Below are 21,898 nucleotides of genomic sequence, written 5' to 3' on the forward strand. Positions count from 1 at the left end.
TTCCTTATATGTAAAATAAAGCCTGAACTAGATAAGGTCCTTTCTAGATTTAACATTTTAAGAAATCCATAGCCATATAGTATTCTATGGCATCACCATAGAAAATATGGATTTGAATTGAGCACAGGGAAGAACTTTTAGACTATGATTTTATTGGAGGTACTGAGGTATACAAAAAGGTTACAGAGTTGAGAGAGGTAGAGTTATGACCTCACATAGGGAATTCTCTGGCTTTTTTATGGGTGTATACCAGTTCAATTCATTAAGAATTTGTTGTCATCTGCCTATTGCTGCCAGCTGCCTTCTATTTCCATGGCCTCCCTTGAGGCCCAAGATCAAATTCTGAGTCTGATTCTAGGCAGGCCTGGCAAGTCCCTGAGAGTGGCATTTCCTGTCTGCTTTGGTATAGACCGAGTGACTCAACTCCATTTGGGAACAGACAACCTTGTTACCCTCTTGCAGACCAATTAAGAAGAGGATCCCTCTCCTCTGAGAGAGAGGGTGGAGGAAGGGATATCCCTGTCTCAAAGCCCAGGCAGTGAGGGAGGGGTGAGCGACTTGGGTATTGGAGGAACGCTTCCTGTGCTTCCTTCAAAAGAGAACAGTTATTGAGCAATGTTTTCATCAAGTGCTGGAAGGTTCACAGTTAACCCTGTTAGAGTCATGTAAAGTCCCCAAACACTGACCCATTATCATACAGAGAACCTGAGGCATCTTATTTGGGAGAATGCTAAAAAAAGATTTGTATGGGCAGGATTTAAATTCTTGCCCCAGATTTCCCTCCATCCATAGCCACTTAGTTCCTGAAATTTACCATTATAAAGTGATGTGACTAAAAGGAGCATTGAAAGTAGTCCTGTAATTTTTGTTCCTCTCTTGCTGGTAAGAAGATCACAATAGATTATGGCATTTTCTTCTCAGTTTCCCTCAGAGGTATAAAGAAGTAAGAATTAGTTTTATAATCTCATTCCTTTTGATTTCTATCCCAATTTTCTAGATGGTAAAACTGATTGAGGCAGTCAAAAATGATCTGTTCCAAAACACCAACAGGAATAGAGCCAGCAGGAGAACTCAGGTCTACAACTCTCATCTTTTGGCTACTGCATTGCCCTAGAATTACTTGCTTTCTTCCCAGCCTGGGCATGTCTTCCCTAGTATTATTTATCCTGGAAGTACTCCAGAGCTACCTGAGCTCCTAGAGTGGTTCAGAATGCATAAATTTCATGGGACTATTCATGATTTCTTGTCATTGATGACCCTTTCAATCATTCTAAGTGAATTTCCATTTAACATGTAAGGAAATCAAGATCTTATTCATCTATGGTCACAAGAAGACAGGAAGGACTAAAATTTTCAGTGGAGATGCTCTTAGCCTTTGAGTATGATCCTCAGTTAGGGGCATTTAGGTGGTACATTAGATAAGAGTGTCAGATCTAACTCATCTTCTTGAGTTCAAATCTGGCCTCAGACACTTCCTAGTTTGTGACCCTGGGTAAGTCACTTAACCTCCTTTTGCTTTAATCCACTAGAGAATGAAATGGAAAACTGCTCTAGTCATTTTCCAAGAAAATCTCATATGGGGTCATAAGTGACTGAACAACAATAAATGGTCCCCAGAAGTTAACTACTTCCCTCCACAGAGAGCTTTGGGCAAAATACTGATGCCTGAAATTATGCCCAAGAGTATAATATCCCAAGATAGCACAGAATAAGAGGCTAAGTCCATTTATTCATTGGAACCTAATGAGGCAGCTGGGAGACTTAGTGGATATACTATTGGGCCTGAATTTAGGAATACATGAGTTCAATGATCATTGTTTGACATTGATATGACAGATCATATCCTGCTCTGTCATTTGTAGCTTCCTTGGAATCCATATTTTTGAACCCTTCTATAGTTGCTGTGGGCAGCTAAGTGGTACAGCTCAGGTATAGAGACATGGAAGATTTATCTCAGTTCAAATCTGAGTAGCTGTATAATCCTGAGCAAATCACCTAACCTGGATTACCTCAGTCTCAAATTTCCTCATCTCTAAAATGAACCGGAGAAGGAAACAGCAAATCTCCCTAGTATCTACCAAAAAAATCTAAATGGGGTAACAAAGAGACATGACAGAAAATGACTGAACCAAATAGTTGTCTCTCTCAATTAGAGTGTGAGATCCTTGAGATCAGAGATTTTGTCCCAGTGTTTAATGTCTAGTAAGGGCTTCATAAATCATTTTTCACTTATTTGTTCAATGGCAAAACACTTTCTATAAGTAGTCCAGTGGCTTCCTTCAGCTTTGGTCGAGGTAGAGAATGGAGAAGACAATTTGTTAATTTTGCTCTAAGAAAACAGAGAGAAGAAAGTCTATTCTGAGATTATAGGATCATAGATTAAGAACTTGAAGGAACTGTACATGTCCTGTATTATGACTTTTTAATTTTATAGACTAGGAATCTAAAACTCTGAGACTTGTCCCTTCCCTGAGGTCACACAGCTAATAAGAGGGCAGAGCCAGGATGCACAGAACCTTAAAGCTAATTAGAATCCAGTTTCTCTGATTCACAAATCTGGGGGTGGAAGTAGAGGTAGATTTGTGATTCGAACTCTGCCTTTTGGGCATCATCTATCACAATGATTGCCTTCTTAGGGAATATGTCACTTTTATTTTGTCTTCAGGAGTTCTTTGCTCTGATTGTGTGTTTGGTTTGGTTTTGATTGAGATTGCCAAGGTATCTGGCACCAATGCCACTTGGGCCCTTAAGGGAAGCAATGTCTTTCTCTTGTGACGCAGATTTGCCTCCCTTCAGGCCCCATCTGACATCATTGCCATGACTGAGTACTAGTGAGACCGTGATTTGCACTTGGGAGGCAACAAGAAAACATGGTGTTATATGAGTGACCTGAGAAGAGAAGGAGGAACAGCTGACCTAGAGGCCTTCTTTGTTGACTAAGTGGTTTAACAGAACAGAATATTTGAATTCTAATCTTGTTGCTTGTGATTTGGGGGCTTCCCCTCTGTGTCTTTTCCCTTTCCTCCTCTATAAAGTGGGAAGGATAACAGTGATTTGCTTTCAGCAGGGCATGAGAGGATTTTCTTTTGTTACCCTCCATGGGACATTCTGACATTATACATTTTACATTCAGGCCAGACACTTCTATTGTTTCAAAGAAATGATACAACTGTAACCAAAGGCCCTTAATGAAGGAGTTACTTGGAACCGATACTTATTTAATAAGGCAGCTAAAAGCTATGACTAGAGTTAATTCTCCATTACACAACTCTGGGTTTCTGTATAAAGAGAAAAACAATGTAAAAACAAAATAAACAATGCAAATAAAGAGATTTCTCCAATTCTTGTTGCAAAGACATAGAGCTAATCTACCTGCTAGAATCAATGATAGAATCATGTTAGAGTTTATTCTATGATCAAGGAACAGTGACTGTGTTAGGCATGACTTTCTAAGTAATGAATACTTTATATTACATTATTAAATTATTCTATTTATTGGCATCTGAGCTATGGTGCTTGTCAGTATTTTTGAAGCTAGAAAACCACACAACATACTTGGCTCCTTGAGTTATTATATGATCGTTCATTTCCCCAGGCCAGACTTGAAATTATTGTTGTGAATGTCATATTAAGTCTATGCTGTCACAGAACCAGAGAAAGTTACTGTTGGAAGGGACCTCAGAGGCCAAACATGTAATGCTTTCATTTTACAGATGAAGGAAATGAACCTCAGAACAGTGAAACAATTTGCCCAAGGTCACATAGTTGTTAAGTATTAAAGCCAAGACTGGCACCCAGGGCTCTACCTATTCTTTTCTCTTCTAGTATTTATTCCTATTCATTCCAGATTTCCAGTCTTAGTTCAATCAGAGGAGGGGGTCATTTATGATTAGAAATTTTGCTAAACTAAGGAATAATGTAGGAAGGGGAACATCAAGTTTGGGTAGCACTTCTTTAGAGGGTGTTAGAGCAGCAATCCCTATAACTTCTGGAATGACATGCACTCTTGAGGATGAGGCAGTAGCTCTAGTTCCCTACTAATGGACACCTTTCTCTGTGGTATGAAGGGAGTTTTCCTAGTCCTTGTGCTTCACAGGCACTTGAACCCAACGGTCTTAAGAGTGGGCTTGAACAGCACTCCTGATGTTGGTAATTCTGGGTCTCCTAGTTGACTAGCCTGACTTGTTTCTGTTTTCTGTTTTTGTTTGCTTAGCTCCTCTACCACGAATGGGCACGCTATGGAGTGTTTTATAAGTTTCAACCTATTGACCTCATCAGGTAAGACTTTTCCAATGGAAATCATGGATGGTTTAGGCTGTGGCTGTCATGGAAGGTGGTGATACTCAAATAGATTGATTTTGAGGCAGAGGGATTTATCACCTGGCACTCCATTTCTTTGTCCCCTGTTCTCCTTCCAGAGTGGTTTGAGCAATGGTGATAGAGGGATGGATAGATTGTAGGAGAGGAGACAATGTGAATATAACCTTTGTGTCAGAATCACCTTCTTGACATGAATCTGGGGACATTCAGGAGACTAGGACAACTAGGTAGCTCAGTGAATAGAGAGTCAGGCTTGGAGATGGGAGGCCCTGAATTCAAATGTGACCTCAGATACTTTCTAGATGTCTGACCCTGAGCAAGTTACTTATCCCACTTTTTTTTGCCTAGCTGTCACCATTCTTCTGCCTTAGAACCAATACATGGTATTGATTCTAGGATGAAACATAAGAGTTAAAGGGTTAAAAAAAGAAAAGAAAGTTAATGGGAATAGGTAGAAATTTTGTCCAAGCCTATAAATATTAACACTCTTCATCTGTAAGCAGTCCTTCCTCCAGAAATCTGTATAGTCGCTAGTGTCTGTCTTATAAATTGCCCTGAGTAAGAGTCCAAATGTGCCTGTCATTTTGTTGTTAACTATTCTCCATCCTGGATTCTCTTTATTCTCTTTAGTCTAGCAGATTATGCTCTGTGATTCCCCAAACAAAAATCCAGCAACAAGACATCCCCACTCCATTTCTTATTTTTAAGTCTTCTTTTGAATGTGGTTTTTATTGTCCTAAACCTGATATATAGGTTCTTGGAACTGTGGGAATTTGTCCTTTGTGTACTTTAGAGGTGACATTCTATCTCCCCAGTTTGATAGAGTAGAAAGGCTTTAGAATTTAGAACCAGAAGTTCTGGGTTTTCTTCTACTTCTTGAAACTGTCACCTTAAAAAAATACCTAACCTTTCTGGACTTGTTTCCTCAGGTGTAAAATAGGGAGGTTGGACTAGATGCTCTCTAAGGTACCTTCTAGTTCAAAATATATGATCCTATGAATCAGAGTAGGCTCATTGTATCTCATTATCATTTGTTTCTTCTCTCCTTCACTATCCTACTTGAGACAGCATTTTGCTCTGGGTCAGTGGTGGGGGGAAAACTATTCTACCTTCTTGTTCATTATCTCCTGTCCTGCACTGTCTCTAAGGTCAAATTGTTCAGTCATTTTTCAGTCAGGTCTGACTCTTCAGGACCCCATTTGGAGTTTTCTTGGCAAAGATACTCTAGTGGTTTTTCATTTCCTTCTCCAGATGAAGAAACTGAAGCAGAATTAAGTGACTTACCCAGAATCACACAGCTAGTAAATATCTGAGGCCAGATTTGAACTCATGAAGAGTCTTCTTGATTCCAAATCCAGTGCTCTAGCTGTTCTACTTAGCTCCCTGAAGGCAGGTAGGCTATTATTAAAATTAGTTGGAGCTGCTTATAGAAACATCTAGAAAATCTAGACCGGACAGTGCCAACTTCTGCTACTTAGGGTCAGGGTTAGGGTTAGAAACAAATTTAGGGTTAGAGTTAGAGTTAGGATTTTTTACTGAATGTATGACACTGTCCATGGATTCACTATTATTTTACTGTCTCTGAAAGAAGCTTCCTATTTTAATGGAAGAAGAAATAGAGAAATTTGAAGCTATTGGAGTGAGAAGGAGAAAAGGAAAACTAGATTAGAGACTTATAAGTCATTTGGAGATACATGGGTGATCATCTTTCCTCCTCATTTTTTCCCCCTCCTCCTCATTTTATAGAAGAAGAAACTGAAGTCTAGGTCACAGAGTAAGTTCATGACAAAACCAGCTCTGGAACCCCAGTCTCTTGATTTCTACTCTGAGGTCACACTATATCAGTGATGGTGAACCTTTTAGAGAGTGAGTGCCTAAACTACAACCCTCATGCTGCATGTGAGCCCCATACCTTACCCTAGACAGGAAAGGGAGGAAGTGCTCCCATTGGGCTGCTGGACAGAAGGTCAGGTGAAACGAGAAATGTCCACAGATGTGCGTGGAGCGGGGGAAGGTAGCAGCCCCTTCAGGCTTACGTGCCATAGGTTTGCCCACATGGCACTATATCATGCTATAGCCTATGGCATTGATTTGACAACATTCATTCCTCTTGTCTTTCTCTTTTCTTCCATTGTCTGCTCAGGAAATCCTAGAACAAACTGAAAGAATAAAATAAGTCCTGGGTGTTATTTAGAGTTTTTATATCAATAGTCTTAATATTATCCCTGGCACAAAGTAAGTGCTTAAAAATGTTTGTTGATGATGTTAATGATGGTAAGGGAAATGGCAGAGTAAAGGAACTGCTTATAGGAGATTGTTATTTTTTGTATACCCCATGGGAGAAGAATTTCTTATCTCTTTCTCTTTGGTTCTAAAGGTAAGGGAGTGAGAAAGGGAGAGGGAACAAGCATTTATTAGGTACATAGTATGTACCAGGTACTTTCAGCACTTTAGAAATATTATCTCACTTGTTACTGAACAACAATTCTGTGAGGTAAACTCTGCCAAGTGGACAGATCTACTAGAAACTTACCTGTTTTTTAGTTTTTTGTAGTTAGTTGAATGACTTTGGTTCAAGCAGCTACAACCAGCTAAACTCTAGCAGGCAAATTTCTAATAGTATAACCTTAAATGACGCCATTGTGCAATATTAATACATCACAACTTTATCACTGGAACTCTTCAAGCTGAGGCTGTCTGACAACTTCTGAGGGGTGTTGTGCAGAAAATACCTACTTAGGCAGGTGTTGGAATAAATCGCAACTAAGGTCCCTTTGAAACCCGAGACTCTTGTCATTCATCAACCAGACCCCATGCTGGGAAATCCTACTCTAGGCATGTTGCCTGAGATGCCTATTAGATGGTTAGCAGATTGAGATTGAGTCCTGGCTATAAGCTGTCTTGTTACATGGAACTCATTTCCCCTATATCCTTTTTTGGCTGAATGTTCTGTTTTAATGGAATAACAATAGCCATCATTTATAGAGTGCCTACACCATGTGCCAGGCCCTGTGTTAAGCACTCTATAATTATGATCTCATTTGATATTCACTAGTCCTGGGTGATAGATGATTCTATTATCCCTATTTTACAGATGAGGAAATTGAGGCAAACAGAGAATAGGTGACTTGCCCAGGGTTGCACAGATAAGTGTCTAGGGCCAGATTGGAAATCATGGCTTTCTGACTCTCTAGACCAGGAGTCCCCAAACTTTTTACACAGGGGGCCAGTGCATTGTCCCTCAGAGTGTTGGAGGGCTGGACTATTTAAAAAAATTATGAAGAAATCTATATACCACTGTCTGGGATAGTGGAGGCTGCAACGCTGGCTGTGATGGGCCTGTCACACCTTGCACAGGCCCATCACTGCCACCACTACACCGGGCAGCAGTATACACAGTGCTGAATCCCCTCCCCCAGATCACAGCTCACCATGCTAATGTCTTCCATTGTGCAGCCACACAGTCCTTTGTGCAATGCCTCATTCTCATTCAGTTACTCTCAGAACAAGGCACCATGCACAGGATTATGTCACTGGAAGTAGTACTGAAATGAGCGATGCCACACTTTGCGGAGCTGCCACATACAGTGCTTCTCTCACTGATCACCAATGAAAGAGGTGCCCCTTCCGTAAGGGCGGTGGGGACCAAATAAATGGCCTCAGGGAGCTGAATGTGACCTGTGGGCCTAGAGTCCAGACCCAGCACTATATCCAGTATCAGCTAGGTGTCCAATTATTTAAATAATTAATGACCTTGGGTGGAAATACCTATACTGACTCTTTTGAAGGGATAGATTAGAAAGGACCAGATGGAGAAAGCCCTAACCAGCTTAGACCTGGATGGGAAACTCAATATGTTTCAATAGAGCAAGTTTTATGTTGAATTTCTTACTCAGTTGAAAATTACATGCTGTTTGAACTTTTAGGTTGTAAGAGATTGATTTACTAGACTTTGATAATAATTTAATGAATATTTCTTTCTTTCTTTTTTTTTTAACCCTTACCTTCCATCTTGGAGTCATTACTGTGTATTGGCTCCAAGGCAGAAGAGTGGTAAGGGCTAGGCAATGGGGGTCAAGTGACTTGCCCAGGGTCACACAGCTGGGAAGTGTCTGAGGCCAGATTTGAACCTAGGACCTCCTGTCTCTAGGCCTGGCTCTCAATCCACTGACCTACCCAGCTGCCCCCTGAATATTTCTTAAACTACTACTATAATCAAATCATAGTACTGGCTTCTGAGGATCAACAATTGAGAAGAGTTAGATTTCTTCAGTTTCTAATCAATGTCCTTAGAATGAGCAAATGAATGTCATTGCACATAGAGTTCTTTCCTGTACTCTTGCCTCTGTGTCAGGCTTCAAGATGCTATTTCTATTTTTCTGAAGTGGGATCTTCACCTTCATACATCCTGTCATGAACCTTGATAAATAACTTTCTCCTCAAATACACACATCCTGATGCTTCCAATTATACCTAATCCTTCTTCCTCCAAAGTTGGATGTATCTGAAGTTTTTATTGTATGTGTAATATGTCTTTTATCATGACATGAGCAATATGGAGACAGGTGCTGCATGAAAGCTCTGGTAAAACCTATAGCAAATTATTTACCAGCTTTTGGGACAGGGGGATGGAGGGAGGGAGAACATCTGAGCCCTAAAATGTCAGAAACAATTGTCAAAAATTGTTTCTACATGTAACTGACCTGTTTTCTATACAGTCCCTACAATCATGATGGAGGAGAAGAAAGCATTACAGAAAAGGGGTCCATCTTCCTCATCACTGTCATTACTGGCAGCAGCCATTCAGCTGTTACCAACAGACAGATGGGCAAAGGAACCCTAGAAGTGGCAGCTAATGTCTCCCGACCAGGACCTCCGTTAGCCTTGCCTTCATAGCCATTATCTGGGGAACCAACTCCTATAGACTTGAGGCTGATTATTATTTTTGACTGCCAACTACCACACAGAGGGTAGGCAAGTCAGGTTAGTTGAAGCAATGGGGCATTCTGGGAGGGGGATAAGAAGTAACATGTGCCAGACAAGTCAAATTTCACCATCTTGACCCTCATCTCCCTTAGACCTTAATGGAGACAGTTCAGGACCCTAAATAGAGTCTTTAGAGTAGCAAAAGTCATCCTGGGAAGCAACCTCTGTATAGATGTAGACTGACTATTGCTTCTACTGGTACTGGAGTCACAGCTGCTACAGAAGAAAAAAAGTATTCTTATTATTTATCAGAGGAAATGACATTAAAGAAGAGGTATCACCATCAGCTTTGCTGCTGTGCCCTAAAAATCACGGGACCTTTCTATCTGATTTGTAGTTGAAACCTGCTATGTTATTTCTCCTATTTAAGTGTGAGTTCCCTGAGTGCTAGGACTATTTCTGTTTGTATCCTCAGTCCTTAGTAAAGGGTTTTGCACATAGTAGGTGATTGATAAATGCTTCATTCATTCATTCACTCCTCCCATATTTTCCCAGGGTACAACTTTAAATAGTATCACAAGGATCAGGAACTGGGCAGGTTTTCCCACATTTGTGGCTTTAGCTGATCTTGAAGATGACTATGGTCGTCCCAATAAGATGACTATATGTTCAGATGCTAATTAATGGATGACTAATAATTACAGGAGCCATGTTTATTGTCTAGATCTCATTCACAAAAAGCTTCATCATCTTCCTCATTCTCCACCTATGTTGTCTCTTGCTATATTCCTCAATGATGACATAATCAATGAAAAGGGTTGACGAGGGTGAAGGATAATATTGAGGGGAGGGGCAAATGTAGATCTATATACTGTATTCTTCATCCCTTGGTAATTAGCATCCACCTTTTGGGCTGCTGACTGAGTTGTGACTCCGTCTACAGGAGCACTATAGCCTGACTTTTTGTCCTTTGGAAATAGAGGGAATCAAAGATTCTATTCTCTGGTGCTAAACTGTATCCTCCCTGGGAGAAGGGAAAAGGAATGGAAATACATGAGCAAAGCTCTTGATGTAAGCTGGTGGTGCCAACCTCCTGAATTGTTTTCTGAGTCACACCAGGAGCTTCTTGGGCTTTGATTTCTAAATGAGGATCCCAGGCGGCCACCCTGTTTCTTGCTCCCTCTGCCTCCTCCATTATTTTTAAAAGCACAATTATAAAAAGCTACTGACCAACATTGCCCCTCCCTTTCCCTAAGGGAGGTGCAGGTGACTGGATCCAGTTTATATATATATATATATATATATATATATATATATATATATATATATATATATATTTTTTTTTTTTTTTTTGGCAACTGAAGATAGTCACCTGCAGGTGAAGAGTTTACTTTGGACTGTGTCCCTGCTCTGGGGCCTGTTGTTTCTCTAGGACAGAAAGCTTGGAAGACTCCATGTCTAGACATGGGTCCACCCTGCTAAAGCTGAAGTCTTTAGCCATCTGTTGCCCCCACCCCATGCCTTATAGTAGCTCTTACAGCCTTTTGTGTCTTTGTGGATCTAAGGGTCAGAGACAAGTAGGGAAGGTTGCTTCAAATTTCTGATATTATGACTAAGGGAAGATGAGATGTTGGGTTGGAAAAGGAGGCACTTATGGTGTGTGCATGAAGGAAAAGACTTATTTGTCAAAGTTCATGGGACTATCTCTGAACTTGAGGGTTCTTCTGAAAATTTAGGAAGCATCTGCAATAAGGAAAAGGGGTGGGGAGGTAGGGAAGTGCAGAGGTGAGTGTTGAAGGAGAAACAAGCAGAATCAGAGAAACTTAGTTTTAAGACCTTGAGAGCTCATGAAAGCCAAAAATGAAAGGGGGAAGGAGAGAGATGCTATAAAAATGGGAAAATAAAGGAGCATGTAAAAAGAAGAGGATGATTGAAAAACTAAGTTAAGGTGCCCAAAGCTATATTCAAAAGACTTTTAGAAGGTCCTGATTTCCATGGTCTATGCCACTGATTGCAGCCTTTAAGAAGGGTGTTTGTACTCTAAACAAAAGCTAAAGGATGATAACTTGGAAATAAATATAGAACTTCCAAGTAGTTAGAAAACCCACTTTTTAATCAGGAAAAAGGGATAGGCTTATCATTCAAATCATTACACAAAATGAAAAACTAAAAACCATACAAAACCAAAGGCCTTGGGACTCTGGGAACTGTACCTCTGGGAGAATACACAGCTAGATGTGAATTCCTCTGGGAGAAGACACAGCTCAATGCCCACTCCTCTCTGGGAGAGAACCCTATGGCTAAGTGTTAACTCCAAAGAGATACTGAACCTGAAAGTCTCTTTATACCTTTTGGGAAGCCTACAAAGACCAACTACAAACAGGTACATAAACCTCTTTGCAATCAATGGCATTAGGGAATGGTCAGCTGTAACAAATTAAAGGTAAAGGCCATACTAAGAAACTGAGAAGAAAGCTTTCATCCAATAGAGAAGCCTCCAAAACAAAAAGATGCTTAACATTCAAACCAAAAGAGGAATGCTTAGTACTCGGGTTTCTCAAAAGTAAGGGTAAACTGAGTTATCCAAAAATCCATGTAGACAAGGATGTCTGAATTGAATTTAAAAATATTTCTAGTATTCCCTAGAAAGAAAGATTCCCCTCCCACCTACTCCATGTATAAAGAAATATTGTGGCTTAATTTGGAATGAGACTTCCTGGTGGTGAGACCTACTACTGTCACTTATTATTATGCAACTTTCCAGCTGTCAAATTCTGTGACTCTCATTTTATCTCTCCTAAGCTCTTTGACTGTGGAGTGAATGAGTGATTTATCTTCTAACCCTTTCTCCTGACCTTTCTTTTCCCTCTCATTTCCTGCCAAAATACCCAGTTATAGAAAGAATAAGTGTAGAAACACTTCAGAGGGGGGATCAAAATGCACCAGTGCCATAGGCAGAATTGAATCTCCAAGCTTATAAGAAGCTTAATCAATCAATGAGCATATATTCATTTACTACATTCTGGTCCCAAGACACACAGACATAAAGAATGGAAAAATACTTTCTCTCAAAGAGCTTACATTTTGTTGGGGAAAACTATAGATATGTTTGTACTTATAAACATTCCCTCAACTATAGATATATGCTCTAAACCATGTTTATATTCATATATACATATATTCTCTAAACTACTTTATTTTGTAAATGTTCTATATATATGTATATACCTACCTACATAAGAAATAAATACAATATAAATACAAGATTATATGTGTGTGTGTGTGTGTGTGTGTGTGTGTGTGTGTGTATCTCTCACACACACACAGGCATACCAAATGAATACAAGATAGTTTAGGGAAGGAGAAAACAAATAGCTGTGTGAGACTTCCCCTAGGTGGAGATGAGGAAAGAGCACATTCCAGTGATGGGGACAGCTAGTTTAAAAACCCAGAGGAGATAGAATGATAGATGATGAATTACATCAAAAGCCAGTTTAGCTAGAAGAAGGGGTGTGGGAAGGAGAGTAATATCAAGGAGACAGTAAATGAAAGTTGTGAAGGGCTTTAAAAGCCAAAGTTTTTATTTGATCCTAGAGGAAATAGGGAACTATTGAGTAATATGGTCAGCCTTCACTTAAGGAAAATTATACTTTGGAGAATGTGGGTATGGAGAGTAGACTGGAGTGGGAGAGACAAGGCAGGGAGACTAATTAGGAAGTCATTGTAATAGTCCAGGTGAGAAATAAGCTGATGGCTAGATGAACAGATAGAAGAGGAGGAAGCTGAGAGGGGTTATGAAGTAAGTATCAACAAGATTTGGTGACTGATTGGTTAGGGGATGAATAAAAGTGAGAAGAAGAGGCTAACCTGAGGTTGTGAACTTGTCTGACTACAAAGGTGGATTATCTATGAAAGTAACAGACAAGTTCAGAAGAAGGATGTGTTTGGGGTGAAAGATAATGAGTTCTCTTTTTTGGCATGTTAATTTTCATTTTTACATAAGCATTCTGAGACTTACAGTTTTAGGTGCCTCCATCATATTGGGCTATCTAACACAGACACAGGAGTCATCTGCATAGATTTAATAATTTATTCTAGAGTTGCTGATGAGGGCCTTAATTGGGACTTCTGAGAGTAAAGAGAAGAGAATTTAGGACAGAGCTTTGGGGGACACCTATAGTTAGAGGACATAATAAGCATGAAGTACCAGTAGGGGAGACCAAAGAAGTTTTCTCCTAAGTCTTACTATATTTTTGCCTCCATCTCATCACCAGTCCCTGGAGACCTTAGTATTAAAAGAAATGATTTTTCCTCTTTCTGAGGTATTAGCAGCATCTTCATTGTGGGTGTTAAAATATCACCTCAAACAGGATCTCTTCTCTGAATCATTATCATAATTAAAACTAGGTCTGTTTCTAAGTATTCTTCTGCTCCCAGGAGTGTGTTGGCTGTTCTAAATCAGCCTGGGCCATTTGCTTCTTGTCTCCAGGACCTACTGCTGCATCCCTCTTTCTTAGCCAACTACCAATAGGAACATTTAAAAATGTTTATGAATAAGTTACAGCTTAAAGGGAAAATGTTTTGCACCTATTTCAAAGGGCCTACGTCTAGCCACCTCACCTCTCCCAGTGGTTAAAAGCTACTTGAAACCATGTTACAATGATAATCATTGTTTTAGAAATGATTGTTCATTGATTATTTGATAGATGACTGATCATAGACAACAGAATCAGAAGGCACCTTATAAATTGGCCAATGGATCTCTTCCATTTTACTACCTTCAGAATGACTTTCATTAAAAGAAATTTAACTGATTTTAAAAATCTAATCCCAAGTTTTGGAGTAGGACAGAGGTAACAGAGGAGTTAGCAATTCTCTTTGCATGTCTGTTGCCCTGTCCTCCCCAGCTGGTTGCACTCTACCTAAAGCCCACCAGGTTGCACTGTTAGACTGCTGATTTCCTCCTCCCCAGTCCTCCTGCCTCCTTGTTCAAGGACTCCTTAGGCTGTGATATTCCCTTGGCTTTGGAAACGTCACTTCAGTCTGCAAATCCAATCTGTGTATGCTGTGCAGAGGAGGTAGAGTGGTTTCTCTAGGGAACTCTAGGTGTCTGTAGTGATACTTCATGGAAATTTCCAGCCAGAGAATTTTGCCCTAGAGAGACAAAGATTATGGTACAGAAAGCAAAGAGGGAAGTCCCCCTATGCATCTCCTAGCCACTGCCTTATGGGCTGCTAAAAGGATGTGGGGTGTGTGTGTGTGTGTGGTGAGTTTCTCAGAGCATTAGAGAGAGGAGCAGAATGGTTGAAAGTCCTCTGGCTCCTGGGAGAGGAAGGATTCCCCTCAAGTGCATGTCCTTCTCCATACCTTTGGGTTCTGTTTGTTTGGGATTTCCATGGGTTTGGCACAGCTGATTCTATGAAGAGACAGATTCTGTGTTAGTGTCAGCACTAAGGTCTCTCTTTTTCCCCCTCCCTACTTAAATTAATCTAAGTTCAGAAATTTGTCCAATATCATGCCTGGATTTGTGGAGGATGTAATTTCAAATGCTACATCTGCCAGCTAGTTGGTACAGGGGATAGAGAGTTGGGTCTGGGATTCATAAGTTAAAATCTAACCTTAGATACTCCTAGCTGTGTAACCCTAGGTAAGTCACTTATCCCTGTTCGTCTCAATTTCCTTGTCTGTAAAAATAAGGTGGAAAAAGAAATGGCAAACCACTCTAGTATCTTTGCCAAGAAAACATCAAATGGAGTTTTGAAGACTTGGACACAACTGAAAATGACTGAACAGCAACAGCATGCTTTGAATGTCTTTATGACTTTGGATAAGTCTGTAGGCCTCAGTTTTCCCTAATGTAAAATGGGGAGAGGATGGATGAGATGATCTGTAAGGTCATAACCTGCTCTAAATCCTATAATCTTGTGATCTTGTAATGTTAGCATTTGAGAGAATTCAAAATAAGAGAAAATACAAAAAACATCCCCATTTGTATTTATCTTATTCTAAAGGATTTCTTTAAGTTACAAATTTACTTTTCCTAATCACATTTTGTTGAAGTTCTAAAAATGAGTTTCTATTCTCTGAATAGTTTGCATCTAAGAGTACTGTGAAGCAAGAAGAGGGCAGGAAGCAAGAAAAATTCAGGAGGATGCACATTTAGATAGGTGGAAAGTTTACTCAGATGTCAAGACCTTATAAGCTCTAACAGGTATAAATATGCCCAATAAAATAGGTAAAGAGAAAAATGTACCAAGCATAAAAGCTACTGATAGCAATCAAGATTAGCTGAAACCTTTTGGTGTTCTGCATGTTCAAGACCTTGGAAAGGGAAGCACTTATGACCGTTTTAACAACACTTACAATTCAGAAAAGAGGACACAAACGGATACTTGAGGAAATTCATTGGAGAACATTAGATCCCAGCAGTTGTGCTGTTCCACCTTGAAAGTTGTCTTACCTGATTTTTTATTTACAAAAACAAAAACAACAGGGGGTCTTGTGGGTGGTTCAGTGGATTGAGAGCAAGGCCTAGAGACAGGAGGTCCTGGGTTCAAATGTGGCGTCAGATACTTCCCAGCTGTGCGACTGGGGGCAAGTTACTTAACCCCAGTTGTCTGCTCCTTACTCTCTTTTCTGCCTTGGAACTGATACTTAGTTTATCAATTCTAAGTCAGAAGGTAAAGCATTAAACAAAAAAGAAAAGAAAAAAAGAAATAGTCTTTATTAGAAAAATATATTTATAAAATTAAAAGATTCTCCCTTCTAAGCAACAATGTAGTGGGCCAATCTAAAATGCCACCCCAAAAGCTATTTGCTGCAGGTAGCAGCCTCAGAGTGAAAGGGAGACTGAGGTAGTTTGCCAGGCTCTTTCCCAAGATTGCTGAATTGCCCTGAGTTCCTCAGGATGGTAACAAGAGGAGTAAAGTATATTTATCAGATAAACCACAAAGCATACAATTCATATTCAGGTAATGGGCTAATGCAATGGTCAAAGCCCAAGGAAGAAGAAAAGCCCAGTAGAGGATGGCCAGAAGTGTTGCTTATTTCTGTTTCTGCAGAGAGCATCATTGTGGTCACCTCCTAGCCTACCTACCCTTCTTCACAAAAGAGAAGCATACCTGCAGGCGATATGGATGAATATCACCAAGGTCTGTTCTCAGCTTCTTTTGGGAATTATTAGATTGAGAGACTTTCTGACTTTGTTGCAACAACTCTCACATTTTATCCAGGCAGGTGCTGAAAAATAATGCTGAGAATGAAACACTTTCCTGAGTACCTCTTCCTGAGGGGTGGAGAGAAGTGAGTTATTTGGTCCCTTAACTCTTATGTTTCCCCCAATCCAAACCCCAAGCCAGAGTGATGTCCCATTGAAGGCCACAATTTCTTACAATTTTCATTCTTGAAAATTCTACCCTGGAGTCTAGCATCATTAAAGCCCTGTCGCCCAAACGTTCTCCTCTTTCAAAATTCCTTATTTCTTGTGAAGCACCACCATGGATCCAGGCCCTCAGGTGTATAACCTTTGAATTATCCTTGACTTGTCACTTTCCCTCATTTCACAAGTTCGTTCATTTGCCATATCTTCCCATTTCTCCCTTCATAACATATCTTATATCTGACCCCTTCTCTCCACTCACACAGTTACTCACCTTAGTTCAGGCCCCCATCACCTCTCACCTAGATTATTGCAACAGTCTCCTAATTGGTCTTCCTGCCTTAAGTCTCTTTCCACTCAAGTCCATCTTATACACTGCTGTCAAAGTAATTTAAGTACACACGTGACCATGTGACTCCTTTACTCAATCAACTCCATTGGCTTCCTATTGCTTCTAGAATAAAATGCAAATTCTGTTCAGTGTTTAAAGCCCTATCCAATCTTGCTTGAACTTGTCTCTTAAGCTTCACTGGCTATCACTGCCCCCCACTCCCCCTGAACTCTGCAGTCTGGGCAAGGTAGCCAATTCTAGTCCCTCATATATGATAGTCCATCTCCTTTCTATAGTCTGTCTCTCCCATCTGACCCATAGACTCCCTCTCTTTCTTTAAGAACCAGCTCAAGCACCATCTTTTACATAAAGTCTTTCCTAAAGCCCTCAATTTAAAATGTACCTCTGTCCAAATCTACCTTGTATTTAACTACTTGATCTTTATTAGTTTCATATTCTCTCTCTCTCTATATATATATATACTCACATATACATATATGTTTCTATATATCTTTATTATACACATACATAAACAAATGACAAAATATATAGCAGTATACATTAATGTTATATGTATATCTGTGCACAAATAACTATATGTATATACATATAAAACATGTCTTCCCATTAGAATGTAAACTTATTGAGAATAGGGATGACTTCATTTTTTTTTTATTTGTATTTCTGGCACCTTGCCTGCACAAGTGCCTGACATATAGCAAGAACTTAATAAATACTTACAGATTGATTAATTGATCATGGGAATTTGCTCACCTTACCCTGGCCAGAAATTGTTGTAGTTTTGGTGGACAAGCCAAAGATTGAAGAATCTCACTCTTACAATCTATTTTATTTCTTTATCTTTTCTCTCTCTGTTCTCTAATATGACTCCTTCCAGCTTCTTCCAAGTCAACTTTAAATAGCTTCAGTCATAATCAAAATAATGGGGTATTTAAATTTACAGTTACTATTTTAAGATGTTCCATTTGGAAGATTCTTCCCTCTCCCTTTTCCCTCCACTTACTTATGATTCCTTGAGGGGAGATATCATAATTCAAAGATTGAGTGGGTGGGGACAAGCTCCTTTTTTTGTCATTTTTTTCTCCCAGTACTCTTACCTATCCCTCTTCTACTATATAAAATGTTCTTAAATTTATTCTTTATATGATAATTGTAGCATCTATATAGTACCTAAGGTTTAAAAAAACACTACAAATATTATCATATTTGATACTTACAATAACTTTTTGAGTTAGGTGTTATCATTTTACAGATGAAAAAAATGAGGTAGGCAGCAGTTAATTGATTTACAGAGGGTCACTGAGCTAGTAAGGGTCTGAGGTTTGATTTGAACTGAGGTCTTCATGATTATAGGTCTAATATATTATCCATTGTACCATCTAGTTGCCTACATATGAAACAGATTGTTATGATTTGAATTAGTACATCTTTCATTGTTTTGCTCTCTAAGTCCTATGCCATATGGATTCTCCTTAGGTTTAGATCCATTTCTCCCAAACTCAGATGCCCTTTGCCTAGTTTTATTCTTAGGATTGTATTATTTACAGATTGTTAGTTTGGTATCTAAAATGGAGTATATGATTCCATAGAGCTCCATTTCCATATTTTCCTATTTCCTAACCTGGGAAATTGTTAACTGCAGTTAATCTGAATCATCTAAAGATTTGGATAGTGTTAGAATGATTTCCAACGCTAGGATTCAAGGGACTCTCTCCTTTGTCAAATTATTGAAAGAAAAAGTAGAAGATAGAAACATTCAGCTTTCTGCAGAATTTCTGCCTTTTCTGGTGCTGGCCAACATATTAGTAGTGCTGGTTTTATTTGCCTTTTACCAATTGTTGACTGACTGATGTTCATTCATAGCTCATTCACTCTATATCAGTGGTGAAAAAGACAAATCAGCTGGTGGCCACTAAAATGGCAAGAAGAAGCACTTTTAAATAGGAATAGTAGGGATAGTATGGGAAAAGTAGAAATAGTATGGGAAAAATCAGGTTTAGATCAACATCTCACACCCTATACCAAGATGAATTAAAAATGGATAAATGATTTAAATATAAAGAGTAAAATCATAAATAAATTAGGTAAACATAGAATAGTATACCTGTCAGAACTATGGGAAAGGAAAGGAATTTAAGACAAAGCAAGAGATAGAGAACATGGCAAAATGTGAAATGAATGACTTTAATTATATCCAATTCAAAAATTTTGTACCATCAAAACCAATGCAACTAAATCTCTCTTGATTACAAAAATGCAAATAAAAACAATTCTGAGGTATACTCTCACACCTAGCAGATTGGCTAATATGTCAGCAAAAGAAAATGATGAATGTTGGAGGGGATGTGGCAAAATTGGGATACTACATTGCTGGTGGAGTTGTGAATTGGTTCAACCTTTCTGGAAGGCAATTTGGAATTACATAAAGGGCTTTAAAAGAATGCCTACCTTTTGACCCAGCTGTACTACTGCTGGGTTTGTACCCCAAAGAGATAATAAGGAAATATACTTGTACAAAAATATTTACAGCCACACTCTTTGTGATGGCAAAAAATTGGAAAATGAGTTGAGGTCCATCAATTGGGGAATGACTGAAAAAATTGTGGTATCTGAAGGTGATGGAATACTGTTGTGCTGAAAGGAATAATGAAGGAATAATAATGAAAGGAATAAAGGAGAAATTCCATGTGAACTGAAAAAACCTTCAAGAATTGATGCAGAGCAAAAGGTGCAGAACTAGGAGAACATTGTATGCAGAGATTGACACATTGGAGCACAATCAAATGTAATAGACTTTTCTACTAACAGCAATGTGATGACCCAGGACAATCCAGAGGAACTTAGGAGAAAGAAAGTTATCCACATGCAGAGAAAGAACTGTGGGAGGAGAAATGCAGAAGAAAAACATATGATCAATCATGTGGTTCAAAGGGGATATAATTAGGGTCCAGGGTTTAAATGACCACTATTGCAAATATTAATAACATGAAAATAGGTTCTGAACAATGATACATATATAACCCAAAGGAATTGCTTTTCAGCTCTGGGAGGGGGAAGTGAAGAGTGGTGGGAAAAATCATGAATCATGTAACAATGGAAAAATATTCTAAATAAATAAATAAATTTAAATTAAAAAAAGTTATTGTGGGAAAGACTATTATACAACACTCGGGTAGATAGGAAAACAAAGAAAATTTGGGGAACATTTACACTGATAATCACAATAGTAATAATAATATCATCAGCTAAAATTTATATATCCCTTTAAAGCTTGCAAAGAGCTTTATAATATCATTTGATTCTGAAAATAATCCTATAAAGTAGATGCTATTATTATGATCCCATTTTATAAATGAGAAAACTAAGGCTGACAGAGGTTAAGCTACTATCCTAGTAGTTGAGGGTGGGTTTGAATTCAAGTTGTTCTGATATCAAGTCCTTTATCAATTGTGCCACCTAGGCATTCTCACTTTGGAAGTTGGAGACAGTGAAGGTTAAGGTATGATAACTAGTTTGAAGGTTAGGGGGAAGAGGCATCAAGCTCATTTTCTGACCCAATAATTTTCAGGCATTATTAGTATTTTTACATTGAAGTGTTTGCTGAAGTAAAATGACAGTGATAATAATAATATTTATATATTACTATGTACCAGGTATTGCATTAAATGCATTATAACTATCTCATTTGATTCTCACTAAAGTTTTGGGAGGTAGATCCAATTATTAGTCATATTTTATAGATGAGAAAATGGAGGCAAACAGAACTTACTTGTTAGAAAAAAAAAGAATGCAATAACCAGAGAAAGATCAGAACTAAAAATTAGTATCTTATGGCCTCAGAAAGCCCCTTAAACAAGAGATCTGAAACTTATAGATCAAGTGAAATGTGACATAGAGAACTGCCTAAACATCTTAGTTTAGTCAATTCTCAGTGAATGAGTTCCTTGAGGGTGGTAGACATTTAAGAGACGTGAACTATTACAGTGGTGTAGAGGAATATACAGAAATAACCAATAGGATCCAAGGAGGGAATTGTTAGAAATAATGTGTTGTGGGTTTGTGTGTGGGGTGGTTAAGAGAGGAGAGGGATGGTTAGTAGTTACAGATGTCCTATATGGTCCAGAGGTTGGGAATATAGAACCTTGACAAAAGGATTTTGTTGCTTCAGTGAGGAGGAGACTGAGGATACTCATTTAAAAGATCAAATGATATGAAATTTGGCTTTGGGAGCATCTCCTAGCATGGTGGCACTTTTTCCCCCTCCAGTAATATTTTATTTTTTCACAATTATATGTGGAGATGATTTTTAACATTCTTGTGATCCAAATTCTCTCCTTTCCTCCATCCCTCTCTCCCTCCCTCCCTTTTCTCCTCCTCTAGATGGCAAACAAAATCTGATATAGATTATATATTTGCTACCATGTAATATACATTTCCATATTTGTCATGTTGTGAAAGAAGACACATATCACACATATAAGAAAAAATCATAAAAGAAATGAAATGAAAAAATTGTATGTTTTGATCTGCATTCAGACTCTATCAGCTCTTTCTATGGTGGTGGATAGCATTTTTCATTATGAGTCCTTTGGAGATGTTTGAATTCTTACATTGCTGATAAGAGTGAAGTTATTCACAGATGATCATCATTCAGTCTTGCTGTTTCTGTGGACAATGTTCTCCTGGTTCTGCTCACTTTAATTTGCATCAATTCATGTAAGTATGTCCAGTTTTCTATAAAATAGTTCTGTTCATCATTTCTCATGACACAATAGTACTGCATCAAAATCATCTACTATAACTTCTTCAGCCATTTCTGCATTGATGGACATCTCCTTAGTTTCTAATTCCTTGTCATCACACAAAAAAACCTGCTATACATATTTTATGTAAATAGATGTATTTCTCCTTTCTTTGATCTC

The 21,898-nt window shown here is 38.7% G+C and overlaps 1 protein-coding gene across 1 annotated transcript in view; it reads left to right on the plus strand.

The window, feature by feature from the left end:
• Window positions 1-21,898, plus strand: part of ANO2 (anoctamin 2) — a 532,091-nt gene that overhangs the window by 177,971 nt on the left and 332,222 nt on the right. The window contains exon 8 of the mRNA XM_056799271.1: window positions 4,214-4,278. Coding sequence (XP_056655249.1) covers window positions 4,214-4,278 — 65 coding nt within the window. The remainder of the gene's footprint in view (window positions 1-4,213; window positions 4,279-21,898) is intronic.

This window comes from Monodelphis domestica, chromosome 5, assembly GCF_027887165.1.
Source record: "Monodelphis domestica isolate mMonDom1 chromosome 5, mMonDom1.pri, whole genome shotgun sequence".
Lineage (NCBI taxonomy): Eukaryota > Metazoa > Chordata > Mammalia > Didelphimorphia > Didelphidae > Monodelphis > Monodelphis domestica.